At 42.9% G+C, this 27411-nt stretch overlaps 1 protein-coding gene across 3 annotated transcripts in view; it reads right to left on the bottom strand.

Moving 5' to 3' along the window:
• Positions 1–1594: 1594 nt before the first annotated feature.
• The window catches only part of FAM76B (family with sequence similarity 76 member B), a 31153-nt gene continuing 5336 nt past the window's right edge, over positions 1595–27411 (bottom strand). The window contains exons 4-11 of one of the 3 annotated variants that reach the window (XM_061628779.1): positions 23756–23911; positions 21365–21570; positions 18813–18860; positions 18598–18678; positions 17678–17813; positions 16152–16253; positions 4575–4701; positions 1595–4218 (exon numbers count right to left, since the gene is read on the bottom strand). In XM_061628779.1, coding sequence (XP_061484763.1) covers positions 4612–4701; positions 16152–16253; positions 17678–17813; positions 18598–18678; positions 18813–18860; positions 21365–21570; positions 23756–23911 — 819 coding nt within the window. In that variant the 3' untranslated portion in view covers positions 1595–4218; positions 4575–4611. The remainder of the gene's footprint in view (positions 4219–4574; positions 4702–16151; positions 16254–17677; positions 17814–18597; positions 18679–18812; positions 18861–21364; positions 21571–23755; positions 23912–27411) is intronic. The other 2 variants (XM_061628780.1, XM_061628781.1) reach the window with 2 other exon arrangements.

The raw sequence follows: 27411 nt of genomic DNA, 5'->3' as shown, positions 1-27411 counted from the left end.
CTACTATTCTATGATTCTGAAGCCATGGAGGTAGGGGTACTTACGTATATTAATTTTGCATAAGCAATATAAAATGTGAATGTCACCACTATTTGAAATGGAAGGCACAAGGTGTAGAGAAAATAAATGATAAAAAAGAAGCAACCTTCATCACAAAACATAGGTTCAGCCTGGAGAAGGGATGCAGTGAGTGCCCTAAGTTTATTATTTCTTGTCATGTTTTCTTTGGCAGAGCTTTTATTCTGCAGTATTGCCTGACAGAAGTACAAAATATCCAAGATCCAAAAAACCCTAGTTTTAGTTACCAGAAGGTGTTTTCTGTGTTTGTTTCTTATGAAGCAGCTTCATAAGGGGTATTTCAAAAGCAGGTTGCATAATATGGCATGGAGATCTTCAAGGGGCAGGGAAGGCAGGGGGAACAAGAAAATAGAGGCAACCCCCCCCCCCGGGCTTTCTCAGTCCTTGACCGTATACCATGATTTCTGTTCAAGGCAGTAAAGCCTGACTCAGCCTTCCCCTAACCCAATGCCTCCAGATATAGTTGGGATTCAAGTTCCATCAGCCCTATCCAGCATGGTCAATAGCTATGGATGATGTGAGTTGTAGTCCATCATCATCTGGAGGACACCAGGTTAGAGAAGTCTGGAATGAGTGATGAAATGATCAACATTAACAGCGCAACAGAAAAGAACATTGGTTGTTTACTGTAAAGGGGCCTTTTAGTTCGGCATAGGGATACATCTATGCAATGATGTGATGTGTCATATAATTTGCCTAAGGAAATGACATGTGATTGATCAAACTATTTTATTTATTATTATTTATTTATTAGACTTATATCCCACCCTTCCTCCCAGTAGGTGGGAGTAGGCAGTCTCCCTCTGGCTCCTCCTTCAATTGCATCAGTGGCCAAGTAGAGAGGTCAGACCATAGAGAGCAGAAAAACATAAGCCCCATGACCCCCTTCCCTACAAGGGGATGCAAATCAGGTGAGGGAACCCAACATAACACGTGAAGGTGAGGTAGACTAGAATCTAAAATTAGCGGTGCGGGTGACAAAAATGAGTGAATGGGAAACAGCCAACCAAAAGAGGTTGTGGCCATAGATGGACCCCCTAGGCCATGATGGCCCATTCATATTAAGTGACCAATGTTCCTTTCTCAGCTTTCAGTCAGAACCATGTCCAGCAGCAGGAGAATGAACAGGTATGAGGAGGAAGTATTTTCTTTTTGTTTTTTAAGAGGGAGGCAAGACTGCAAAAGGAGATAAAGAGAAGCTCTATGGGGGAAAGAGTTAAGAAAGGCATAAAAAGCCTGAGCAAAAGCATCAAGAGAGGAGAGAATGGAAGACGACATCTACTTTTCTGAAGACAGGGACTGAAATGAAGGAGGAGCCAGAAGACGACTCCAGTTAATCATGCATCCTTGCCTTAGGAGAATCATAGGACACAACCCACGTGAAGGTATCTCATGCCACCATGAGAACGTTCACCCTTACCTCTTTTCTCAGTCCTAGGAGGACAGAACCTATCTGGCAGTTCCTAAGACTTTTAAAATATTAGATGTAGATACTGATGTTTTAAACAAGCTTTTATTGTGAAATATTGAATTTAGAAAAAAGTACAAAAATGTCAACTGTCAAATGTGTGCCAGTACAGAATTTCAATAGTATATACACATATAGCAAGCTGAAGAGCTTCACCTCAGAATGGACAAAGACATTATCATTAAAAAGGAACTGCAATATTCACAGGCTTAAAATACATAAATAACTCAACCCCAAGTGAAAGGTATTGTTCAATGCTAATTAACAATTGAAAAACTGACTTAAATGCACATTATAATACAATGTATCACCCTGAAAGTCTACATAAAAAACAAAGTTCATTGTGAAAACAGCCTACAACTCCAGGATTTCACTTGCTGGTTCCTAGCCTTTGAAACTCACAAGTGAAAGAGAGGTTCTGATTTTTTATTTTATTTTTTAAAACTATTTCTCTTTAAACACTGTGAAGTCCCTAAATGCTTTCATACTGAAAAGCTCTGGTAGTTAAAAATCAAAATGCTGGGTCTTGTTCTCTAGAATGTTCCTGTTGCAGCATAAGCAGGTTTCAATGAGAATGATTTGATCAGAAAGTGAATCAGATTCATATGAAGAGTTCTGACCAGTTTTTGTCTTTAAAAAACCAAATCCACCAGTGGCAGGCAGCCATTCAACTGGAAAAAGTATCAAAATACTTTGAAATGCGCATCAGTAATTAAGAAAACCAAGCTTCTCAGTGACTATACAGTCCAGTAGGATAGCAGCAGTATATTCTACCCTAGCTGTGTTATGTTAAGGTAAGATAATCAAATAAAATTTATAAATTTACAAAGTTCATCTAGTGTACAAAAAATTAAAAAATCCTCAATATTGTAGAAAGCAGCTTTTTTTCTTTCAAATTACATTATTCAGTAGTCTGTTGGGAACAAATCCTCCCAATCTTCAGGTAGCTGGAGGTCCAAAAACAACACATTAATGCTAACAAATGCACGTTATTCCTATGATATTAACTTGAGCACCTTTGAATCAAATAGGATTTCCATTTTATGGAAAAACAGTGTTATTCTTAAGTGGATGAAACCATGTTTTCTGGAGTGAGCTGAGTTTCTAATAATTCATCCCAAAGGGAACATTAAAAAATTGAAATCTTATTTTTGAGGAGATATATATATATATATATTAGAACACCACCCATCATTCTCTTCAAGACAGTGGCTCTCAAACTTCCCACTTTCACATATTGGTTTCCACACTGATGTGTTGGCTGAGGAACTTCTGCCTAGCTGATACAGAACTTTTATGGGGTACGCACATGTTCTAGGGGTACAAAACCGGCTTATGCAATGCTGACCAGACTTTAGGGTCCTTAGTATTCAACAAGTGCGCTTAGAACGTATGCAATACATTCCTGCAGCTGTGTAGTGCAGATCGACATCAGCAGTGATGGGCAACCCTCTTTTAGGCAACCTTATATGCCATTGTTAAGGTTCCATGGAATCCCGTAGTTCCACATAAGGCAGTGTAAATGCCACTGCCTGGCTCTTTACTGGGGACTGGGACCTTTTGCTTAGGCTCATCAAATTCCTATCATGCACATGATGCTTCAGCCTGCACTGATCCCACCTGAGAACATGTCTGGCCCATAGACAACGAGGCCAGTGAGGGTTATGCGATCTCTGTGGCCGGTGTTTTTGTTCATTGTGCGAGCTTTTCCAGGGCCATTTCTTTTCGCTCCTGGGTTATCTGTCATAGAACGGAACGAGAGTGTGACTATGCCTTTAGCAATGTAAAGCTTGTGGTGTGGGCTGCTGTTTTTCACTGTGTAGAAATAAAAGGGCATACTATCCTAGTAATTTAAAAAGGCATAAAGTTACAATGAAATATTATTAAAAGAAATAGTTGAAGAGTTTCATTATCTCAAATACTGTTCCTGCATCATTCAATTTAGAATATACCACCAAAAATACAGTGCAAACTAGCACTGAGATAAAAGGAGAAATATTTCAGAAGCCCTACAGTTTAGTGTGCAGGGAAAATTAAGTTAGGCACAACATGAGTTAAGACAAACACTCTACACAGCCAAACCTGTTACAATTATGTACAGCCAATAATCATTGCCTGCCAGTTCTTAGCACCTTCTCTAGCATCCCAACAACTCCAATCTTAACATTTGATTATTCTGTACATACATTTATTTATATACATACACACAGGAACATTTAAACATGATTTAAAAAACAAAAACAAAAGAAAAACCTTATATACAAAATACCAACTTCCCTATAAATAAACAGTTGAGAGAAAAGGCACTTGCAAGAGAAAAAGTCTACAGTAAATTTGCAAAAAACACATTTCGTTCCGTTACTTACAATAGGGAATCTCTCTTTAAATTTCTATCACAAGAAATGTAAAACACTACTTATCACTAAGAATAAAACTGTTAAAATTCTTTTACATATATTTATAGGTTTAAGCTTCTTGTCATAAAAGCACCATGATTTTAATATTTAATGTACTCTTATTTTGACCAAAAGATAATGCGCAACTGTCAGGTATCCAGTGCTCAGTTTCTGTTTCCAAACTAGTTGCTGCTGGAATATTGATGATGTTGACAGTTTTTTTCTTGATGCAAATTGGCCCAGCTCCCAGGCAAGTTCTGCTCTTGCCTAGGCGTCCTGTATAAATCCAATTTAGATTAATGAGTCTGCACAACAGCAATGCCTGGCGGATTACTCCCTCAAGTTGCTGCCATTCATGTATTTGTTATTGCATGATGTGGTTAAAAATAAGAGCACTCTTACTGATCACCAGTAACTGGCAAGAAGTCCTCTCCTGTATAAATTTTTTAAAAAGCATTCTTCAAGCCAGCTGAAGTATTTTAATCCAAATGGCTTAAACTTTTTTTTAAAAAAAAGTTCCACTACATTATCAGTTACAAAAAGGTGTAGGAAACATGCAAACTACTCTGTGTGCAAAAATATATATTTTTTCTACTACACAGGCTTCTAAGAGTTTCCACAGAGTCATTTACCTTTTGAATATTAACACCCATGCAAACAGCCAGCTCTTCATGGAGATGTCAGCATACTTCCACTCTTATCAAACTTCTTGCCTTTCGATAATGCTGCAACCTGTTTGAGTAGCTCTCTGTTTTTTGCCTGCAAGAAAAGAACATATCCAGTGCCCCTTACAATTCTGTAAGTTGTATTGTACATTTCCATGCCATATGAAAAATAAGCCACTTCCATCCTTGAACCATTGCCATGGTGGTTGCAGAAATCATGTTGTGCTTAAGTCCAACTTAAGTTACCCATAGTTGCAGTAATATTTCTGTGGTAGAAACCTAGCCCTATTGCAAACTATTTCAAGAGTGGCTGGGTTTGAGAAACAAGATTTCCGAGACCCTTTTTGGATACATGGACCTTGCCAGATCATTCTTTAGATCATGCAGAAAAATACTGTATGATTAGATGGATTTCATTTTGATGCTTTACAAAAAGGGCCTTAAGCACATTTTTAGACACAAACCTATTTAAATTGAAGTCTGTATCAATACTACACGGTCATAGGAAGACACCCAGGCAAAGATGACCACCATTTATCACAATAAAGCTTCTCCCCAATAAAACAAAGACACAACTCTGTACAACACTTAGGATGCAGGTGAAACAGATATGTACCAAAGCTGCTCTCCTACCTCACTATCTTTAAGACAATTTCTTTAGTTGTTATGGCTGCAAAAGAAGCCTTGGAAGAGTAACTTGTGTACAACTGGTAGAGACATACCAAAGGCCCATGAATCCTATTCAAGTTAGACTCCTGGTATTGAAAGTCAATCTGATGTAAGCCCTTATAATTATTTCACTGCTGACAGTGAATTAAAAACAAATTGCACACATTGCTATGAAGATCTATGATGATCTCTTGAGAGAAGCTGAAGAAGACCAGGAGATAAATCTTCCAAACTTCTGTGGATTACTGATACATTTTCCATGTGGCAACAATGATTTATTTATTTATTTATTTAATTAAGCTTATATACCACCCGACTAGCAACAGCTCTCTGGGCGGTGAACATTAAAAATACAATAAAAATAACACAAAACTGTACACAAAACTGTACAGTCTAAAATCAAAATATAATAATTTACAATTAACAGGAATTAAAATGCCTCAGAGAAGAGAAAGGTTTTAACCTGGCGCCGAAAAGATGATAGTGTCGGCACCAGGCGCACCTCCTCGGGGAGACCATTCCATAGTTCGGGGGCCACCACTGAGAAGGCCCTAGATCTTGTCACCACTCTCCGGGCTTCCCTATGAGTCGGAACCCGGAGGAGGGCCTTCGTAGTAGACCGTAGTGTACGGGCCGGTTCATATCGGGAGAGGCGTTCCGACAGATATCGTGGTCCCGCGCCGTATAAGGCTTTATAGGTAAGTACCAACACTTTGAATCTGGCCCGGAAGCATATTGGAAGCCAGTGCAAACGGGCTAGCACAGGTGTTATATGCTCAGACCGCTTAGTTCTTGTTAGCAGTCTGGCTGCCGCATTTTGCACTAGCTGTAGCTTCCGAATCGTCTTCAAAGGTAGCCCTACGTAAAGCGCATTGCAGTAGTCCAGACGCGAGGTTACCATAGCATGTACCACTGATGAGAGGTCCTCCTTACTCAGATAGGGACGTAGCTGGGCTACCAACCGAAGTTGGTAGAACGCATTCCGGGCCACCGAGGCTACATGAGCCTCAAGTGTGAGGGAAGAGTCTAAGATGACTCCCAGACTATGCACCTGTTCCTTTAGGGGGAGTGTAATCCCATCCAGGACAGGGTATATATCCACCATCCGATCAGAGAAACCATCCACCAACAGCATCTCAGTCTTGTCAGGATTGAGTCTCAGTTTGTTAGTTCTCATCCAGTCCATTGTCGCAGCCAGGCAACGGTTCAGCACGTCGACTGCCTCACCTGAAGAAGATGTAAAGGAGAAGCAGAGCTGCGTGTCATCAGCATACTGATGACAACGCACTCCAAAACTCCTGATGACCGCCCCCAGCGGCTTCATATAAATGTTAAAAAGCATGGGAGACAGAACCGAACCCTGCGGGACCCCACATTGGAGAACCCACGGTGTCGAGCAATGTTCCCCAAGCACTATCTTCTGGAGACGACCCGCTAAGTAGGAGCGGAACCACTGCCAAGCAGTGCCTCCAACTTCCAATTCCGCAAGCCTCTCCAGAAGGATACCATGGTCAATGGTATCAAAAGCCGCTGAGAGGTCAAGGAGAATCAACAGAGTTACACTCCCTCTGTCTCTCTCCCGACATAGGTCATCAAACAGGGCGACCAAGGCAGTCTCAGTGCCAAAACCAGGCCTGAACCCCGACTGAAATGGATCTAGATAATCGGTTTCATCCAATAGCGCCTGGATCTGGTCAGCAACCACACGTTCCAGGATCTTGCCCAGGAACGGAACATTGGCTACTGGTCTGTAGCTGCTGACATCCTCTGGGTCCAAGGAAGGTTTTTTCAGGAGTGGTCTCACTGCCGCCTCTTTCAGACAGCCAGGGACCACTCCCTCTCGTAAAGAGGCATTAATCACTTCCTTGGCCCAGCCAACTGTTCCTTCCTTGCTAGTTTTAATTAGCCAAGAGGGGCAAGGATCCAGTACCGAAGTGGTCGCACGAACCTGTCCAAGCACCTTGTCCACGTCCTCGAACTGAACCAACTGAAACTCATCCAACAAAACATGACAAGACTGTGCTCCGGACACCTCAGTAGGATTAACTGCTATTAAATAGGAGTCTAAGTCCCGGCGAATGCATGAGATCTTATGCTGGAAGTGTTCAGCAAATTTATTACATCGAGCTACCGATGTATCTGCCGTATCTTGTAGGCCTGGATGGAGTAGGCCACGAACCACTTTAAAAAGCTCCCGTGGGCGTGAGAGAGATGACTGAATAGAGGCGGCGAAATGTTGTTTTTTTGCCGCCCTCACCACTTCTACATAGAGCTTAGTAGAAGCACGAACCAGCTCATAATTGCATTCGTCGGGAGTTCATCTCCATCTCCGCTCAAGCCGCCTCCTGTCTTGTTTCATCGCTCTCAGCTCCGGAGTATACCAAGGAGCTGTATGAGCTCTACATAGGAGAGGGCGCGCAGGAGCAATCGTGTCAACAGCCCGGGTCATCTCTGTATTCCACAGATCGGCCAGGGCTTCGACAGGAGTGCCAGTCTTATCAGCCAGAAAAACCTCCAGAGCCTTTTGAAAACCTTCAGAATTCATTAGTCTCCAGGGGCGGACCAATTTAATAGGTCCCCCACCCTTGCAGAGGGAAAAGGCTACTGAAAGTCTAAACTTCAGCAAGCAATGATCTGTCCATGACAACGGGAGAGATGTAAAACTCCCCACATCCAGATCACTATCCCCATGTCCAGTAGCAAAGACCAGGTCAAGAGTATGCCCCAATGTATGTGTTGGGCCACTAACATATTGAGACAGCCCCATGGTTGTCATGGTGGCCATGAAGTCCTGAGCTGCCCCAGACAAAGTAGCCTCAGCATGAATGTTGAGATCTCCCAGTACTAATAGTCTGGGGGATCTCAGCAGTACCTCCGAGACCACTTCCGTCAGCTCAGTTAGGGAAGCCATTGGGCAGCAAGGTGGGCGGTACACCAAAAGGATTCCCAGTCTGTCCCTCTGGCCCAGCACAAGGTGCAAACACTCCAGACCAGTGATTGCATGGACATGTGCTTGGTGAGTGAGATGGAACTCTTATAGACCACAGCAACCCCACCTCCCCAACCCTCAGATCTACCATGATGCTGAACCAGATATCCCGGTGGGCAGAGCTGGGAGAGACTAACTCCTCCCTGTTCGCCCACCCAGGTCTCGGTTATACATGCCAGATCAGCCACCTCGTCCACAATCAAATCATGGACGAGGGAGGTTTTATTATGTACCGATCTGGCATTAAAAAGCAGCAACTGGAGATCTGAGAGTTGGCTAATGATGCCAGTAACTTTACTGATTTTGCTTAGGATGTTAGTGAAATGGCCATGATAATATGTGACATGCATGCGTATGTAGAGTAGGTGCTATTCTAGCATAGCCCTATAAGGGAGATAAAAAAACAACATATTCTAGCCATACCTGTATGTGGCCTCAGGTGGAAGAGAATAGGTAACTACTGTCAGGAGTTATGTACGTGTTCCCCACTGCGATTTCTGTCCCTAAGCAGAGTGTTTTATTTCCCTATGTAACTGACTGATAGCCAACATATGGGAGAAAGTAAAAGTGGTGCACTTGGAGATGCTTCTGGGATGCAGGCTAAACCTACTCCAAGACCTCAGTGCCAGGGGCAGGCTGATCTCACTCCAACCTATTTTCTAGATTACAACCTGTTTAGTTTGTTCCACAGAAACTACTTAAAACTGATCCAGCTTGTACCTGCAAAGTCCCACATCTGCAGAGGCCTGCTGTGGATTCAACTTCTTGGTGTGATACTAGCACACAATGCACTCTTAGGGTGTGATGTTGATAGTTCAAGAAGGCTGAACTCGATTCAAAATGTTGCCATTCTCTCAACTATTTGTTCTCATATAATACTTATTCACTAATAGTCAAAAAATTGTTGTGGTTTAAGAACGTACCTATAGCCAACAGATATTTTTATCAAACTTTAAAAGGCAGGGAAATTGGGCAGCTATAGTGAATACAACAGGGGAGCAGGAGACCTGACCACATCTCTGAGATATTGTACTGCCTTACAAATATGTCAAAATGCAAACTCAATTTGGGTTTGTCTTTCACAGTCCAATCCACTTCCTGTGTAGCTTGGAAGAATTTGGTAACGTGTCTCTCATGGGAGCAGGGCAGGTTTGATCATATGCATGGTTATTGAGTTCAATAGGATTTACTCTCACACAATCACGCTTAGCATAGGTAAACTGATCATGGGGGGAGGAGAAGGGGGAAAGGAGGGAGGGTTGGAGTGGGCAAGGAAGGAGGAATAAGGAAGAGGGGAGGGAAGGAAGAAAGGGGGAGGAAGGGAGGAAGGGAGAATGGAGGGGAAGGCAGAGAAAGGCAGGTCTGATAATTTGCATGCTTACTGAGTTCAATGGGATTTACTCCCATGCAATCATGCTTAGCATAGGTAAAACTGACCACGGGTGACGGGACAGGAGAAAGAGGAAGGAAAGGGAGCGGAAAGAGGAGGAGAGGGAAGGAGGGGATTAGAAGGGGGGCAAAGGAAGGGGGAGGGCAGGGGCAAAAAGGAGGTGATGGGAGGGAGGAGCAGGGAAGGGCAGATTTAATCATTTGCATGCTTACTGAGTTCAATTGGATTTACTCTTGTGCGATCATGCTTAAGATAGGTAAAACTGACCAGGGAGGAGGGGAGAGTGGAGGGGAAGGAGGGGATTGGAAGGGGATAGGGAGGGAGTGGCAAAGGGAGGGGGAGGGGGCAAGAGGGAAGCTAGGAGGGGAGGGCAGGTTTGATCATTTGCATGCTTTTTGAGTTCAGTGGGATTAACCCCTGTGCAATCATGCTTGGGACAGGTGAAACTGATCTGGGGGAGGGGCAGGGAGGGAGGAAGAGGGAGGGTGAGGGCAGGAAGGGGAGGGGAGATTAGATGGGTGGTCACTGGGCAGAGGGAAAACCCCTTTCCTTTCCAAAAGGAGAACATTGTGAACAGTATCAGATAACAGTATCTAGCCTGCTCCATGAGCTAGAGGGAGCCCCAGCTGACGAAGCGTCAAGGCCCCAGCTGACAAAGCGTCAAGGCCCCAGCTGACAAAGTGTCAAGGCGAGTTAAGCAGCAGAGCGAAAAGAGGGTAAGTAGCTCCCATTTCTTAATAATAATATAATAATTTATTCCATTATTTAATTGAATTAAAACAGCTCAAAGCAATAAGTAATAAGGGCAGCCTAAGGTCACCCTGAGCTAGGAGCCAAATCCTGAAAGAACCTATATATTAGGAGACAGATCCTAGGAGAAGGAAGCCTATAGAAAGCTAGTGTTCAACACCACCCTAGCAGGAAAGCTTCAGGGGACACTGTAAACAAGGCTAAATTCCAGTCGGAGAGAAGGGGAAAAAGGAAACTCCACCGATACATACAGGGAGAGAGTCAGCTCAGTCCTTGCTAGAAAGGGCAGCTTTAGCCTTCCTGAAACACAACCACAAGCTCTGTTTCCCTAGGTTAAAGAAAGGTCAGGCTGTTCTAGGTGGGAAAACAACAAACAAAAAAGACTTGCCTGGAAGGCGCAGCCCCTTGCTTAGATTAAAAGCAGCCAAAAGCTTAAACAGCCCCGCCCCTCGCTCAGGAAGGAAGCCTGCCTTCTTGCCTTCAAAGGAAGGAAGCCTGAGATAATACTAAAGAGTTAAGCATCAAGGCCCCAGCTGACAAAGCGTCAAGGTGAGTTAAGCAGCAGAGTGGGTTCGGCAGCAGGGCGAGGCCAGGGCCCCCCACTCTGCCCGTCTGTTCCCTGACCTCAACTAAACCGCAGTCTCCAACCCACTGACGTAATAAACCTTAAACAAAACTATGCAGGTAAGAAGCCAGCAGGGGCATGGGGGCTTTCCAGTGTTTTGCACAGCCTGCAACATGTACGACTATCTGCCTGTTGGACAGAAGTCGTGGGTGTGCTCTCGGTGCAATGAGCTCCTGGCTCTCCGGGAACGACTTCATTTCCTTGAGGCCAAGGTGGCGGACCTGGAAAAGCTGAGAGAGGCAGAGAGGTGTGTGGAGGAGGCCTTCAGGGACGTTATAGCTGTGTCCCACTCCAACAATGATAGCTCTCCTGCTATCATGGAGAACGATGGTCTCGGGGAAGGAGAGCATCCAGCTGAGGAAGAGGGAAACGATCCCTTAGAAGGGACCCATTCCTTGGGGGATGAGCAGCTATCCTCTCGTGCCGAGGATATATCTCTTGGGGGTGGAGGAATCCTTGTAGTGGGTGATTCGATCATTAGGAACATAGACAGTGGGGTGTGTGATGGGCGTGTAGACCGCAAGGTGATTTGCCTGCCTGGTGCGAAGGTTGCGGATATCGCCCGTCGTTTAGATAGTTTGGTAGACAGTGCTAGGAAGGAGTCAGTGGTCGTGGTGCACGTTGGCACCAACGACATGGGGAAATGCAGCCGTGAGGATCTGGAAGCAAAATTTAGGTTGCTAGGTAGGATGCTGAAAGCCAGGACCTCCAAGGTGGCTTTCACTGAAATGCTACCGGTTCCACGCACAGGACCAGGCAGACAGGCCCAGCTCTGCAGTCTCAATGCATGGATGAGACGATGGTGTCGGGTGGAAGGGTTTGGATTTGTTAGGCACTGGGGAACATTTTGGGACAAGCCAGGCCTGTACAAAAGGGACGGGCTCCACTTGAACCAGAATGGAACCAGACTGCTGGCACTTAAAATTAAAAAGGTAGCAGAGCAGCTTTTAAACTGACTGAGGGGGGAAACCCGACAGGAGCTGAGAAAGGTCCGGTTCGGAATAAACCTCCCCCCTGGGATAAAAACCAAAGAAATGATGAAATTTTAAAAGGGGTAGGCCTAGAAGTAGGCATTGTGAGAGCAGGGGCACAGGATATCAATTCATAAGAGCAAAATTACCACAGGCCAAACCACAAGCGCCAAAGACACTTGAAGAGAGACACTGCTTACAAGTGCCTGTACGCTAATGCTAGGAGCCTCCGAACCAAGATGGGAGAACTGGAGTGCTTGGTCTTAGAGGAGAGCATTGATATAGTGAGCATAACGGAGACCTGGTGGAATGGAGAAAACCAGTGGGATACGGTTATCCCTGGATATAAACTGTATCGGAAGGACAGGGAAGGACGTATTGGTGGCGGAGTCGCTCTATACATGAAAGAAGGCATTAAATCCAGCAAGCTCGAAACCCCAAAAGAGGCAGACTCCTCCACAGAATCGTTGTGGGTGGTGATACCGTGCCCCAGGAGGGACTTAATACTGGGAACGATCTATCATCCCCCTGATCAAAATGCTCAGGGAGACCTTGAGATGAGATATGAAATTGAGGAAGCATCCAAACCAGGAAATGTGGTAGTAATGGGTGACTTCAACTACCCGGACATAGACTGGCCGCATATGTGTTCCAGTCATGACAAAGAAGCAAAGTTTCTAGATATTCTAAATGACTATTCCCTAGACCAGTTGGTCATGGAACCGACCAGAGGGACGGCAACCCTGGACTTAATCCTCAGTGGGGACCGGGACCTGGTACGAGATGTAAGTGTTGTTGAACCGATTGGGAGCAGTGACCACAGTGCTATTAAATTAAACATACATGTAAATGGCCAATTGCCAAGAAAATCCAACACGGTCACATTTGACTTCAAAAGAGGAAACTTCACAACAATGAGGGGATTGGTAAAAAGAAAGCTGAAAAACAAAGTCCAGAGGGTCACATCACTCGAAAATGCTTGGAAGTTGTTTAAAAACACTATATTAGAAGCTCAACTGGAGTGCATACCGCAGATCAGAAAAGATACCGCCAGGGCCAAGAAGATGCCAGCATGGTTAACGAGCAAAGTCAAGGAAGCTCTTAGAGGCAAAAAGTCTTCCTTCAGAAAATGGAAGTCTTGTCCGAATGAAGAAAATAAAAAAGAACACAAACTCTGGCAAAAGAAATGCAAGAAGACAATTAAGAGATGCTAAAAAAGAATTTGAGGAGCACATTGCTAAGAACATAAAAACCAACAACAAAAAATTCTATAAATACATTCAAAGCAGGAGACCATCTAGGGAGGCGATTGGACCCTTGGATGATAAGGGAGTCAAAGGTGTACTAAAGAACGATAAGGAGATTGCAGAGAAGCTAAATGAATTCTTTGCATCTGTCTTCACAGTGGAAGATACAGGGCAGATCCCTGAACCTGAACTAACATTTGCAGGAAGGGATTCTGAGGAACTGAGACAAATAGTGGTAACGAGAGAGGAAGTTCTAGGCTTAATGGACAATATAAAAACTGACAAATCACCGGGCCCGGATGGCATCCACCTGAGAGTTCTCAAACAACTCAAATGTGAAATTGCTGATCTGCTAACTAAAATATGTAACTTGTCCCTTGGGTCCTCCTCCATGCCTGAGGACTGGAAAGTGGCAAATGTAACGCCAATCTTCAAAAAGGGATCCAGAGAGGATCCCGGAAATTACAGGCCAGTTAGCTTAACTTCTGTCCCTGGCAAACTGGTAGAAAGTATTATTAAAGCTAGATTAACTAAGCACATAGAAGAACAAGCCTTGCTGAAGCAGAGCCAGCATGGCTTCTGCAAGGGAAAGTCCTGTCTCAGTAACCTACTAGAATTCTTTGAGAGTATCAACAAGCATATAGATAGAGGTGATCCAGTGGACATAGTGTACTTAGACTTTCAAAAAGCGTTTGACAAGGTACCTCACCAAAGACTTCTGAGGAAGCTTAGCAGTCATGGAATAAGAGGAGAGGTCCTCTTGTGGATAAGGAATTGGTTAAGAAGCAGAAAGCAGAGAGTAGGAATAAACGGCAGTTCTCCCAACGGAGGGCTGTAGAAAGTGGAGTCCCTCAAGGATCGGTATTGGGACCTGTACTTTTCAACTTGTTCATTAATGACCTAGAATTAGGAGTGAGCAGTGAAGTGGCCAGGTTTCCTGACGACACTAAATTGTTCAGGGTTGTTAAAACAAAAAGGGATTGCGAAGAGCTCCAAAAAGACCTCTCCAAACTGAGTGAATGGGCGGAAAAATGGCAAATGCAATTCAATATAAACAAGTGTAAAATTATGCATATTGGAGCAAAAAATCTTAATTTCACATATACGCTCATGGGGTCTGAACTGGCGGTGACCGACCAGGAGAGAGACCTCGGGGTTGTAGTGGACAGCACGATGAAAATGTCGACCCAGTGTGTGGCAGCTGTGAAAAAGGCAAATTCCATGCTAGCGATAATTAGGAAAGGTATTGAAAATAAAACAGCTGATATCATAATGCCGTTGTATAGATCTATGGTGTGGCCGCATTTGGAATACTGTGTACAGTTCTGGTCACCTCATCTCAAAAAAGATATTATAGAGTTGGAAAAGGTTCAGAAGAGGGCAACCAGAATGATCAAGGGGATGGAGCGACTCCCTTACGAGGAAAGGTTGCAGCATTTGGGGCTTTTTAGTTTAGAGAAAAGGCGGGTCAGAGGAGACATGATAGAAGTGTATAAAATTATGCATGGCATTGAGAAAGTGGATAGAGAAAAGTTCTTCTCCCTCTCTCATAATACTAGAACTCATGGACATTTAAAGAAGCTGAATGTTGGAAGATTCAGGACAGACAAAAGGAAGTACTTCTTTACTCAGCGCATAGTTAAACTATGGAATTTGCTCCCACAAGATGCAGTAATGGCCACCAGCTTGGATGGCTTTAAAAGAAGATTACACAAATTCATGGAGGACAGGGCTATCAATGGCTACTAGCCATGATGGCTGTGCTCTGCCACCCTAGTCAGAGGCAGCATGCTTCTGAAAACCAGTTGCCGGAAGCCTCAGGAGGGGAGAGTGTTCTTGCACTCGGGTCCTGCTTGTGGGCTTCCCCCAGGCACCTGGTTGGCCACTGTGAGAACAGGATGCTGGACTAGATGGGCCACTGGCCTGATCCAGCAGGCTCTTCTTAGTATCATTTTTTTTCAGGGTTTCCCCCACCTTTTTATTCTACAGCAGGTACATGTAGTCTCCCACACAAATTTAAACCAAAGCTGCCACTGGCCACATCCACACCAGGCCTTTATTTCACTTTAGACAGTCATGGCTTTTCCCAAAGAATCCTGGGAAATGTAGTTAGTGAAGGGTGCTGAGAGTTGCTAGGAGATGCCCTGTTCCCCTCACACAGCTTCAGTCAGAGCGGCTGACTGTTAAACCACTCTGGCCACTGGAGCTCTGTCAGGGGAACAGGAGTCTCTTCTCGGTACCCTTCACAAACTACACTTCCAAGGATTCTTTGGGGGAAGTCGTGACTGTCTAAAGTGAAACAAAGGTCTGGCATGGGTGTGGCCCCCTGATTAGCTAAGCCAAACAGCTGTGAGTCTGGCTTTTAGAACACTGACGGTTGATTCTTACTGACCATGCCTGGGCTTATCATTGACTTTAATGTTAAGCTTCTTAAATTAATTAAAAATCAACTAGGCATTTTTTTAACTTTTAAACTGCAGAAGATGAAGGTCAGAGTATGGGGCAAGGTCACTAATAGGGTTACAGGTACTCTGTGAACATGGCTGATTTTTAATTAATTTCAATATATTATGAGAACATTGACAGAACAAAGTCCAACAGCGGTCTGTTTCCCCCCTCTCTTTCTACATTTTGAACTCTCGATTCTCTCTGACTGTTTTGTGTATTGCCATGAAAATTTACAGGATTGTTAGGCAAGCGTTTCTGAGTTCAGGACTAAGTTTTGTTAGTTTTTGTTCTGAAATGAGCTTATGGGAAGCATCAGAATGGCATGAAGTGTATTTTCAATTTAACATTGTGGAATGTGAAAAATCCATGCTGGCTGCAGTATATAGCCACTCTTGTGGCTGTATAATTAAGTGCTTAGCCCAAAATTGTTGTCTATGAATTATTACAATGTTTACCTGTAGCTGTTCTACAGTTTCCTTATGAGCTCTCTCCATACTGTTCATCTTTGTTCTCAAATTGGACTCTTGGTACTGAAAGTCTGCCTTCAGCTCTGTCAACTAAGAAAAAGAATTGAGATATTTAAAATACTGTTCCATCCCTGCTTGAAAGCAGTAATACACACATGTCAACAAGATATTGTTACTTGGAATATCCCAAAAGGTTATTGTCCTTACAAATACAGGAAGTAAAAGAATTAAACTGCATAGCAAATCTCAAGTATATTTAGGAAGTAAACTGCAGGTTTTTCATTCCTAGTCTCCCATCCTTTGTGTAAAATAAGAAATGGTAATCCCACAAACAGGCTGGAACCATCCTCCCTCTTGTGTGCAATCTTGGTATCTGCAGGATTTACTTGAAAATCACAAATGACTGGCCAGTCACGAACAAGTAAGGATACCCTTCCAAGCAATGAAGTTGATGGAAGTAAACATGCTAAAGAACTGAGATCTCTACTTTCCAGACCTTTATCTCCAAACATTTGTTTGTTTCAAACTTCTCAGTGCATTCAGTAAACAAGGTTGCACAATATTAAATAGCAAAACGTGTGGCAACTATTTCAGTTTCAAATGCACGCAAGGGCTTCTACTTCTGAAGCTTTGAGTTCTGCCTTGTCTACAATGAGCATTAGTTTCCTAAGTTAGGAATCAAAGACTAATAGCACAATCCTATCTACGTCTACTCAGAAGTAAGTCCTACTGAATTCTACAGGGGTTAGTCCAAGGTAAGCAGGGTCAGGATTGCATCCTTCATCAGTATTTTTTCCTCAATATGGGTCTTTATCCACATGTTTATCAACATTTCTATGGTTAAGGCTTCAAACACAGGCCACAAACTTTGGAATTTTGAGAACAGCAAGCTATGTTTGGGGTTCAAGCTGATCTCAAGCAATAGTCATGGGCCAGTGAAAACGAAAGTGCCTTTAATGTCTAATGAAGATGTCCCTGCCAATCTATTGGCTTTGTTTTTTAAAGCCCAACAGGTATTTTTAGATTCTAGATCACAAAGCAAATCTAACAAGTAATCTGGAAATCTAACAAGTAATCTAACAAGTAATTTGGAAAGAATATTTCCAAAATAAAGTAGAACAAGATTTTGCAGAAGACCTTCGACTAAAGTGCTGCTACCAGAACTGGAAGTGAGGGTCACTTCTGTATTCCCATATTCTCCTCACCTCTTTCACAGAATACCCACAAGCCAGGCATTGCACGTCCCTTCAGAACCCTAACTGGCTGACAGAAGCCAGAAAGTAAATATAGAGACACAAAATGAAGTCATGTGGGAGTTGGAGCCCACATAGTGCCAGCTATAGATCAAGGGCATTACTCCCTCCCCGACTCTTGATAGCCACAAGATCAATATGGGGAAAGGATTCAAAGGGAAGGCCTTCCAAATCAGCCACAGTGAAAGTTTGAGAGACAAGTGAATCTCATTTGGAACGACAACATTTACAAAGTAGCTACTGGCCAGTTGAGTCCTTTACCTTTTTATCTTTTTCCAGAATTGTTTGATCTCTTTGCTGCAAGAGACGTTTCAGTGACATCACTTCTTCTTTCAACTGACTTATGAGGACAAAGTTATCAGTACCTCCGCTGTCTGCTGACTGATTTATAGAACTACTGTAAAAATAATAGCATGAGATACGATTGAAGAGAAAAAACTGTATTTCAATCTAACAGTTTCACAAATATCCTTAAGGACTAGTGCAAAAAAAAAATGTACCTGACAGAAATGGATGAAACTGGCAAATTAGCTTACTAATGGCACACATTATATATACCTGCAGAAATATAATTAAACATTAGCTTTTGAAGGATCACACACTTTCGAAATGAATCAGCCCCTTTTTACATAAATCCCAACTGTTTATTAGACACAGTAGTGTACGGTCTCATCTAACAAGATACACTTGGAACTTTTTTTTTATAAGAACCAAATCAAAGCAGACTCAGAGCACCTCTTTACCCTTGCCTTCGACACCTGAAATATATATTTTTAGGACCAAGCCTATTTTCTGTGATATTGTTTAGGTTGTTTTTAACTTTTTTAATAGCTGTAACCTGCCCTGGGACCTTTGGGTGAAGGGCGGGCAGTAAATTCTAATTCTAATAATAATACAATTGAACTGTTTATGCTAGAGATATTTATTTTAGCCTACCTTTGTTTTGCTTTAATTTTAGTTCATTATACCCCAAACAACCAGAAACAGGAGTGCAGAACCATCATTTCCCACTAAAAGTTACAATGAGGTATATGGCCACAGGATGAAGAACTTGAGTGACAGTCACATTGACTTTTTCAGAATAAAATTAAAAAATGAAAGGAAAGCAAACAATTTCATCTGTCAAACCTTGTTCTTTTCAACAGAATGGTAAAAATACGTAAGGAAGACCATATGCTTACCTATCTCCATTAGATGGCTTGGATTCCATTTTGGGCTTTTTCTTTGGAGTTTCATTCTGAATAGCTGCAGAGGATTTATGGCTGAAAAAACACAAACAATTTGTAAGATTACACATCTATGCAAAACAGCATGTACATAGATTTCTGAATAATTTGACAAGGTTGTAAGGAGCGGGCTGGACTCCTACATTTTAAAAAAAATAGTTAACATTTACCTCTGTTTCCACAATCCCTGATCTTGCTCTGGACTCAGACTGCTGATTCTGAAATGCAGAATGTACAATAGGCTTAAGACGACAACCTCAACCACTGCTTACAAAAAAAAAAGATCCACTGGTTTTCCACCAGCATTCGCCGTATGAGTGGGGTCCTACTGTATATAAGCATACTGTAATAATTCAAGATGGTTGTAACCAAAGCATGCATGGCATAGGACAAACCTATACAGTAGGGCCCTGCTTTTCGGCGTTCCGCTAATACGGCGGCTTTCAACTAGAGTAAGGCCCCTCTCATACGGCACTTGTTTTGCTTTTATGGCATTTGTTGGGCGTCAGGCACCATTTTATTGACGGTTCTGCTTTTAGGCAGGGGTCTGGAACGTAACCCGCCGTATGAGTGGGGTCCTACTGTAAATGGAACACCAGGAAAAGTTACGTAAAACCACTCTTTGACACAACCACAACCACAACCTGACATTCCAGGAGCAATTCCAGAAACAAAGGAGAGGTTCCCAATGACACAACATAAAACAAAAATGCTGGAACCAATAATAAAGGATGTGTGTACAAGCCACAATTTATACATGAAAAACACTCGAACTGTTGAAAAGTTCACATTTATCAGTGTTTTGTATTTCTGTACTTATGAACAGTTGAAGCATTTATAAATTCTAGCTTGTACACATATCCTTTATTACTGGTTCCAGCATTTTTGTTTTGTGTTTTATATTGTTCCAGGAGCAATGCCAGGTTCAGAATTAATCCTAGAGTAACAGTCTGGTCTTTTAGTCGCTTCTGTCTTATCTGATTAAGTCTCAGATAGCAATGGGCTGAATTGTGCATTAACAGCCTCCATAAAACAATTCAGGACCTTCACTGTCTTCTTGGGATCAGGTGGATATTTGGCTGGCCCCCACGTATTGATGGCACCAAATTTCAACCTTTCCAAGTGGTTTTATGTAGGTAGTGAATACAAGGTACAACAGGGACTCCATGTTTTCCAGAAGCTTTTGAAATGGAATGTTTTCATGAAAATTTTCTGATACGCTAGAACAGGGATGGCTAACCCTCAGTTTGGGGGCCTGATTCAGGCCCCCAAGCAAATTATTCTATTCCCTCTCCCCCAGACTCTACCAATGTTGATGGTGGCAACAAAAAGAAAAAAAAAGAAAACAGTGCTGAGATGAGCAGAGCCCCTGATGGGAATACAAACAGCCTCCTCCTTGGTCATGAGATCAATTACTGGAGCCGCTGTGTGTCTCTGCCCAAGAGGTTTGGCCACCCCCACCATTCGCATATGGCCTCTGATAGGTTGGCCAAGAAGGAATGCTGCCCTTAGACCAAAACCTCCACTCCACTCCTGCTCTAGAGAGTCATCTAGTTTAGCAGGTTAAGTAATCAAAACTAAATGCTTTGAAACTACCAAACCCAATATTGTATTTGCAATTGGCAACCATTAATCATTACTAATGAACTTATGAAATGGAAAAAATTCTGTGGAAAAATAAAGCACTGGAACATTTTCTGCTCTGTAGCACTGGGCCAAAGGCTAAGGACCCAAAAAAGTAGTCCCCCAGCACCACTTTTTGAAAGCTTTCCTCCAGGAGCAGAACCAGCACAAAACTGTGCCCTTCAGCCCAACTTGGCCAGGGGGCTCAGATGTCCAAAGATATATCCAAAAACATGGAAACCAAGAAAGTCCCAGTCTGCTCAGTGCCTGAATTGGAAACTTCCTGGGAAACTAGCTGCATCACCTTAAGTTCCATGATGGGATATAAATGCAATTTAAAAAATAAAAATAACATATGGGTGGTACTGAAAGCTGCTGAAGTCCAGCAGAGGCAACAGAGAAGCTGTTCTCACTATAATTAACTAACATTTATTTTTTCTTGTGACAAGTGAAATCTCTCTTCCACCACAATGCATCTATTTCAAATTTGACACACATATTATTTATACAATTTATATCCTGCCCTGCTTCTAAAGGAGCCCAGTTTATGCAACTCTTCGTGATCCAGAAAGACACCATGCTTTAAAAATCATCTAGGTATATGCACCAACAATAGCATTAGAGTTGATCATGCAGGTTGCAACTTAATGTTTTTAATTGTGAATATTTCATACAGTTTGTGTGTTCCACAAAACCAACACAGACTCCCAGCTATACATGTTTGGTTTTAACAGTCATGGCAGGACATTGCGCAATGGGAACAAGAGGCCCCTTCGCTATACAACAATTGGATCTTGAAACTCCTCTCAGGTTTGAAAAATAATTTGCGATGTGGGAAGCCTTTTTTTAAGAAACACAAGTCCAATGCTCCTTTGGACAACTGAAACTAGTTGGGCAGTTCCTTGGAATCTAGCCTATATTTTTAATATCAAGAAGTCCCTATCTGCCATATCAAACTTTGAACCTAAAGAACCTGGAAGTATTATTAACAGAATTTTATTCTATGTGCAACAAATTAAATCTAGAACTTATCAGCAGGATTCTTATTGTATCTTGATTCAGTTACAACTGGGGGCAGTGAAACTTATGTAACACTTACTTGTGATGGCCAGTGCTGTGACGGTGGTGGTGGTGGTGATGACGGTGATGATGGTGGTGTTTCAAATGATGCTGGTCTTTTTCAGTAAGAGACGTGGAGGAGGAATTAGAATGTGAAGACCCTAAGCTCTTCCTCTGTTCCTTGGTCTTCTGTAGTACTCTCTTGTAGGACAGTGTGCAGAGCCAACACAACAGCTTCCCATCAACCTTTTGGGAAATCATTCGCAGCAAATTATGTTACACGTATTCAGTGCTAAAAAGACATACAACAGCCAAAATAAAATTATCAAATACTACTGCTGTTATTCTTGCACACATATCTTAATATAAACAACTTGAACACATAGTAGAGATCAGCAGCACATAAAATTAAAGCATGCCAGACATTCTTCTGAGAACTGGATGATAGATAATGTAACATACTTTTTTAGGTGGGCACGGCAGGTTAGATCCAAAAGGCCCATTCTGTGGACAGAAGGGTTCTTGATCCAGCAGAGCCTCCGGCTAAAGGGAGGAGACTATTTTTGCCAGTACTCTCTCCTCCTTTAGCCAGCAGTGCCATGCCCCACACTATTTTTGAGTCTCCCATTTTCAGGGGCTGGAAGGGGAATCAGCAAAAATTATCTTCCCCCTTCTGTTAAGTGAATGTCAGGAGTACATTTCCTATGAGTCGAACTCATCTCATGGGATCTTAGGATCCAACACTATGGGTGATATCCAATTAAGTCATACACACATAAGACTCATGGAAATCAATGGACTCTGACACTGGAGGCAGCTGGACAGTCACCTGTCGTGGATGCTTTAATTTGGATTCCTGCATTGAACAGGGCCTTTCCAACTCTATGATTTCTCAATTTATTTCAATGAATCTACTTTGAGTATGTAACATTGGATTTCTCCTTATGACTGTACCTTTTGGTCTTTCACTTGATTTCCAAAACACACCACTGCTCTCCTTAGGCTTGGCCAATGATATATATAGGATCAGCCACCCCAAATGGTTGCTAACCAAGCCATCTATTATACTTCACAACCTGCCAACATCTTGAAGCAGCACAAGAAGTTCTCAGCTCCCATTAACAAGGGTCTTCTCCAGATCTCAATACTCTAATACTCATCATACTATAATAAAATAATGCATTCTAGGGGACTACTTATAGCAGCGGTGGAGTTGGCTACACTATAACTCTTTAATAGGGCATGGTCTGAAGGTGGATGACAAGCAATCATGTTGAAGCTAGCCAGGTGTGGGACTGGTCAGTGCCTGGATGGAAGACTGTAAAATAATTCTTGTGTTCTATAAAAGAAGGATGGGATAAAAATATATTCCCTCAATGGTAACTGTGCAGACTACATGCCAAAGCTTCTTGTCATTACTTCTATCGCCTCTGGTGAACTACTATAAAAAGGCACATTATCAGTTATGTTGTTCACTGTTTTGTGAGGTCGAGTTTATTCACAGTCAGGTACTGCTGTATAAACTGATGCTGAAGAGTAAGAGGAACACAAATGTATAATATAAATTCTATTTCTCCATAACTATTTTGGAGTGTTCACTTAAAGGACTATATAAAGATTATATCCTGCCCTTCAGGAGGAAGCGCAGGATATAAATGTAATAAATAATAGTGTTACCAGAATACTGCCGGCCAGCAGTGCAGATAGCATCTAATTACGTGATTAAAGAAGGCTCATAATTCTGTCCTTCATATATAGAGTTTATGATTTTGTGGATCTCTATGTTTGAGACTAATGTCCAGCAAACGTTAAAGAGAACCGGAGTAGAGCTATTCACATATAGCTGGTAATGTGAAGAGTACACATATAGTGGGGAAACGGGATTGGGACCTGTTCTCTTTTTCTTGGATTGCCTGTTTAATTTCCAGGCTCACCTTGCATCCATATATTAAACATGCTGGGTTGTAGTCAACATAGTGCTAAACTGAACGTTCTGTTGGCAGAAGGATTTCTCCTTGTGCAACAGAACATTCTCCCTCTCTCCTCCCACTACTCCCCCCGATACGCCAAAGCAGATTTGGGGACAGGCACATGCAGGGGGAGGACAGGGGGAATCCCCCTGCACCAGATGCAGTTGTTCCACTAGCACAAGGATTTAGTTGAATACTGCCCAGTGTTAGAATGTGCACAAGCTCATTGGGCTCAGTACATACTACCTGCACAGGGCCCACAGCAATATTACATTAGTCTAAATGCAAAGGAGAGTTCTGGAATCCTATGTACCATGTGGACAGTTTACACAGTTTCAGGGATCTATGAATAGCACTCAGATGAGCCATTAGTCCGATTCAAAACATGACAAGACAACTTTGTTATCCATTCAATTACCATTTTGAGACCAAGTTTGAATAGTGGCAAGACAAGACTATACCTTTCTTCTTCCCTCCTCTTTGCGGTCGAAAGCACATTGCTGCTTGCACTGTTCACATGTCTGAGGTGGTCCATATTTCTTTTCTGAGTTTGTGCAGCGTTGGCATTTTGTGCCAATAAAAGCTGCAATTATGTTACAGTACTGACAAGGTTTTGGCTGGAGGAAAAGAACAAAAAAGTAAAAACACCACCTGTTTTAAGATGTCAACATGTTATGCAACAATGACCTAGAGCCACTGGAGAAAAAAAATAAGTAAACCTGCTTCTTTTATACAACCCCATTTAGACAATCTCTACTTACTATTACATGCTTGATGCTGAAACTATGTTATGCTTTATAAGTAAAACAAGACATTAAATGGGTCAAAGTTTCTTTAAATTTCCCTGTATTAGCTGCGGGAAAAACAGTATTTTCCCTTTCTTGGCTAATAAAAGCTAGCAAGGGTGGAACAGCCAGCTGGGCCAGGGAAGTGATTAATGCCTCTCTGCGAGAGGAGGTGGTCCCTGGCCGCCTGAAAGAGGGGGTAGTGAGACCACTCCTGAAGAGACCCTCCCTGGACCCAGAAAATTTTAATAACTATAGGCCGGTGGCAAATGTTCCATTCCTGGGCAAGGTCCTGGAATGAGTGGTTGCAGGCCAGCTCCAGACACTCTTGGATGAGACTGATTATCTGGATCCATTTCAGTCAGGTTTCAAGCCTGGTTTTGGCACAGAAACAGCCTTGGTCGCCCTGTATGATGACCTTTGTCAGGAGAGAGACGGGGGAGTGTGACTCTGTTGATTCTCCTTGATCTCTCAGCAGCTTTTGATACCATCGACCATGGTATCCTTCTGGGAAGACTGGCTGAGTTGGTGGTGCTTGGGGAACATTGTTCAGCACCCTGGATTCTCCAGTATGGGGTTCCACAGGGGTCAGTTCTGTCCCCCATGCTGTTGCAACATCTACATGAAACCGTTGGGTGCGGTCATCTGGAGCTTTGGAGTGCGTTGCCATCAGTATGCTGATGACACGCAGCTCCATTTCTCCTTTTCCTCTTCAGGTGAGGCTGTCAATGTGCTGAACCGGTGCCTGGCTGCGACAATGGACTGGATGAGGGCTAATAAACTGAGGCTCAATCCAGACAAGACTGAGATGCTGCTAGTGGGTGGTTCTTCTGACCAGATGGTGGATATCCAACCTGTCCTGGATGGGGTTGCACTCCCCCTGAAGGAGCAGGTTCGTAGCTTGGGGGTTCTCCTAGAACCATCTCTGTCACTTGAGGCTCAGGTAGCCTCGGTGGCACAGAGTGCCTTCTACCAACTTTGGTTGGTGGCCCAGCTACACCCCTATCTGGACAGGGATAACCTGGCTTCAGTTGTCCATGCTCTGATAACCTCCAAGTTAGATTATTGCAATGCGCTCTACGTGGGGCTGCCTTTGAAGATGGTTTGGAAACTGCAGCTTGTGCAAAATGCAGTGGCCAGATTGGTAACAGGAACCAGACAGTTTGAATAAAACCAATTCTGGGCTGCTTGCATTGGCTGCCTGTATGTTTCCGAGCTCGATTCAAGGTGCTGGTTTTAACCTATAAAGCCTTACACGGCTTGGGACCACAATACCTAATGGAAAGCCTCTCCCTACACGAACCCACCCATACCCTAACACTCAACATCAAAGGCCCTCCTCTGGGTGCCTATTCCAAGGGAAGCTTGGAGGATGGCAACAAGGGAAAGGGCCTTCTCAGTGGTGGTCCCCAAATTAAGTTGTGATCTTTTTGATGAGGTGCGCCTGGTGCCAACACTTATCTTTTCAGCGCCAGGTCAAGACTTTCCTCTTCTCCCAGGCATTTTAGCATGTGTTTTTAAATTGCTTTTTAATTTTTTTTTTTAATTTCTATATTTGTTTTTAATGTTTTTAATTGTTGTAAACCGCCCAGACAGCTTCGGCTATGGGGCAGCATATAAATGCAATAAATAATAATAATAATTAAAAAATCTAAATGGTGCACATAAACCAATATAAAATAATTATAAACAGTAGACACATTAAAACCAACAGAAGTTAAAAACAAATATACGTAGTTAATTATATGTCTGGATAGCCTTGCTGAAATAAAAAGGGTTTTAGCAGGCATCTAAATCAGCAGTGACCATGTCTGCCTAATGTTAATAAGCAAGGAGTTCCAAGCCTAAGTACTGCCAGACTAAAAGATCAACTCCTCAAAGATACAGAACCAACATTATATGTCACTTGTAAAAATGCAAGTTCCACAGACTAAAGCAGCTGGGTGAGCATGTATGGGCAAGCATGGGCAAGGTGATCCCTCAAGTAAACTGGTCTCAAGCTGTTAAGGGCTTTGTATACTAATCATAAAACCTTGATCTTGGCCCAGTTGCAAACTGGCAGTCCATGAGATCTTTAGGCAGAGGTGTAATATGCTGACAGGATCTCACTCCTGAAAGCAATTGGGCTGCAGTATTCTGCACTAATTGCAATTTCTGGACCAGAAGCAAAGGAAGCCCAACACAGAGTGCAATGTATTTGCTGAAGCAGTCTCGCAACACTTCTCTCTGGATTTGGCCCTCTGGGTAGGACCGGAACCAATGTTAACACATCTCATAGAGCTGGTCTAGAAGTTTTTTTTTAAATTTATTTATATCCCACCCTTCCACCCAGTAGGATCCCAGGGCAGCAAACAAAAACACCCTCTAAAATATCTTAAAATGGCTACAGTGGTCCATGGTCAATCTTAAGTGGTCACTCTTAAAAGGTTACAGTGGTCAATGGTATCAAAAGCCTCAGAGATTGAGAGGTTGCTCTCCCTTTGTCCTGTACTTGATAAAAGTCATCCATCAGGGCAACCAAGGCCACTTTGGTCTCATGGCTAGGCCTGAACCCTGACTGGAATGGGTCCAGATAGTCATCATCATCCATCTTTCCTAAGAAGGGGGTATTTGTGATTGGTCAGTAGTTAGTCCAAACAAGTGTGTCCAGGGCAGCTTATTTAGGAGTGGCCATACTACTACCTCTTCCTAGGAAGCAGTGACCACTCTTGCAATGAAGCACTAACCATACTGTGGACCCAACCAGTCAAATGGCCTCTATAGATCTGATAAGCCAGGAGGAACAGGGATCAAGAGGGCATGTGGTTGGGTGCAGAGCTTGTCCACATCATTCGGCCGCATAAACTGGAAGTGATCCCAAGATACATGACAGACCATGGCAATGGACACAAGGTGAATGTGCAACAACTGCGGAGTTAAACTCTCTCCGTTGTCAAGTGACTTTTATCCTAAAAAAATACATAGCCAGTTGGTCACAGTGGACCCTTGAGGGCTGCAGGAGCTGTTCTCCCATAGTGGAAGTCTGCAATCTCCAGTCTACCTGAAAGAGCTCTTCCAGTCAGCTGCTTGAGGATGCAGGGCAGGCTATGAAGTGCATCTTCTTCATTACCCACACTGCCACATGGTATGCATGATTATGTGCATTAACTAGTGTTCTGTTGATCTCAGAGCAAGACTGGTACCACTTGCACTCTAGTCTTTGTCTGGCTTGCTTCATAGACCATAACTCATCAGAATACCAGGAATCCACTTTTTGTATGTTCAATATATACGTTTCAAACTTTACGCAAAGCCAAGCACTATGCAAGAAAAAGTTGTTGTTATCCAAACAT

This window comes from Rhineura floridana, chromosome 5, assembly GCF_030035675.1.
Source record: "Rhineura floridana isolate rRhiFlo1 chromosome 5, rRhiFlo1.hap2, whole genome shotgun sequence".
Taxonomy (NCBI): domain Eukaryota; kingdom Metazoa; phylum Chordata; class Lepidosauria; order Squamata; family Rhineuridae; genus Rhineura; species Rhineura floridana.
Note: the sequence above shows the minus strand (reverse complement) of the source record. Positions and strands in the feature narration are given on the sequence as shown.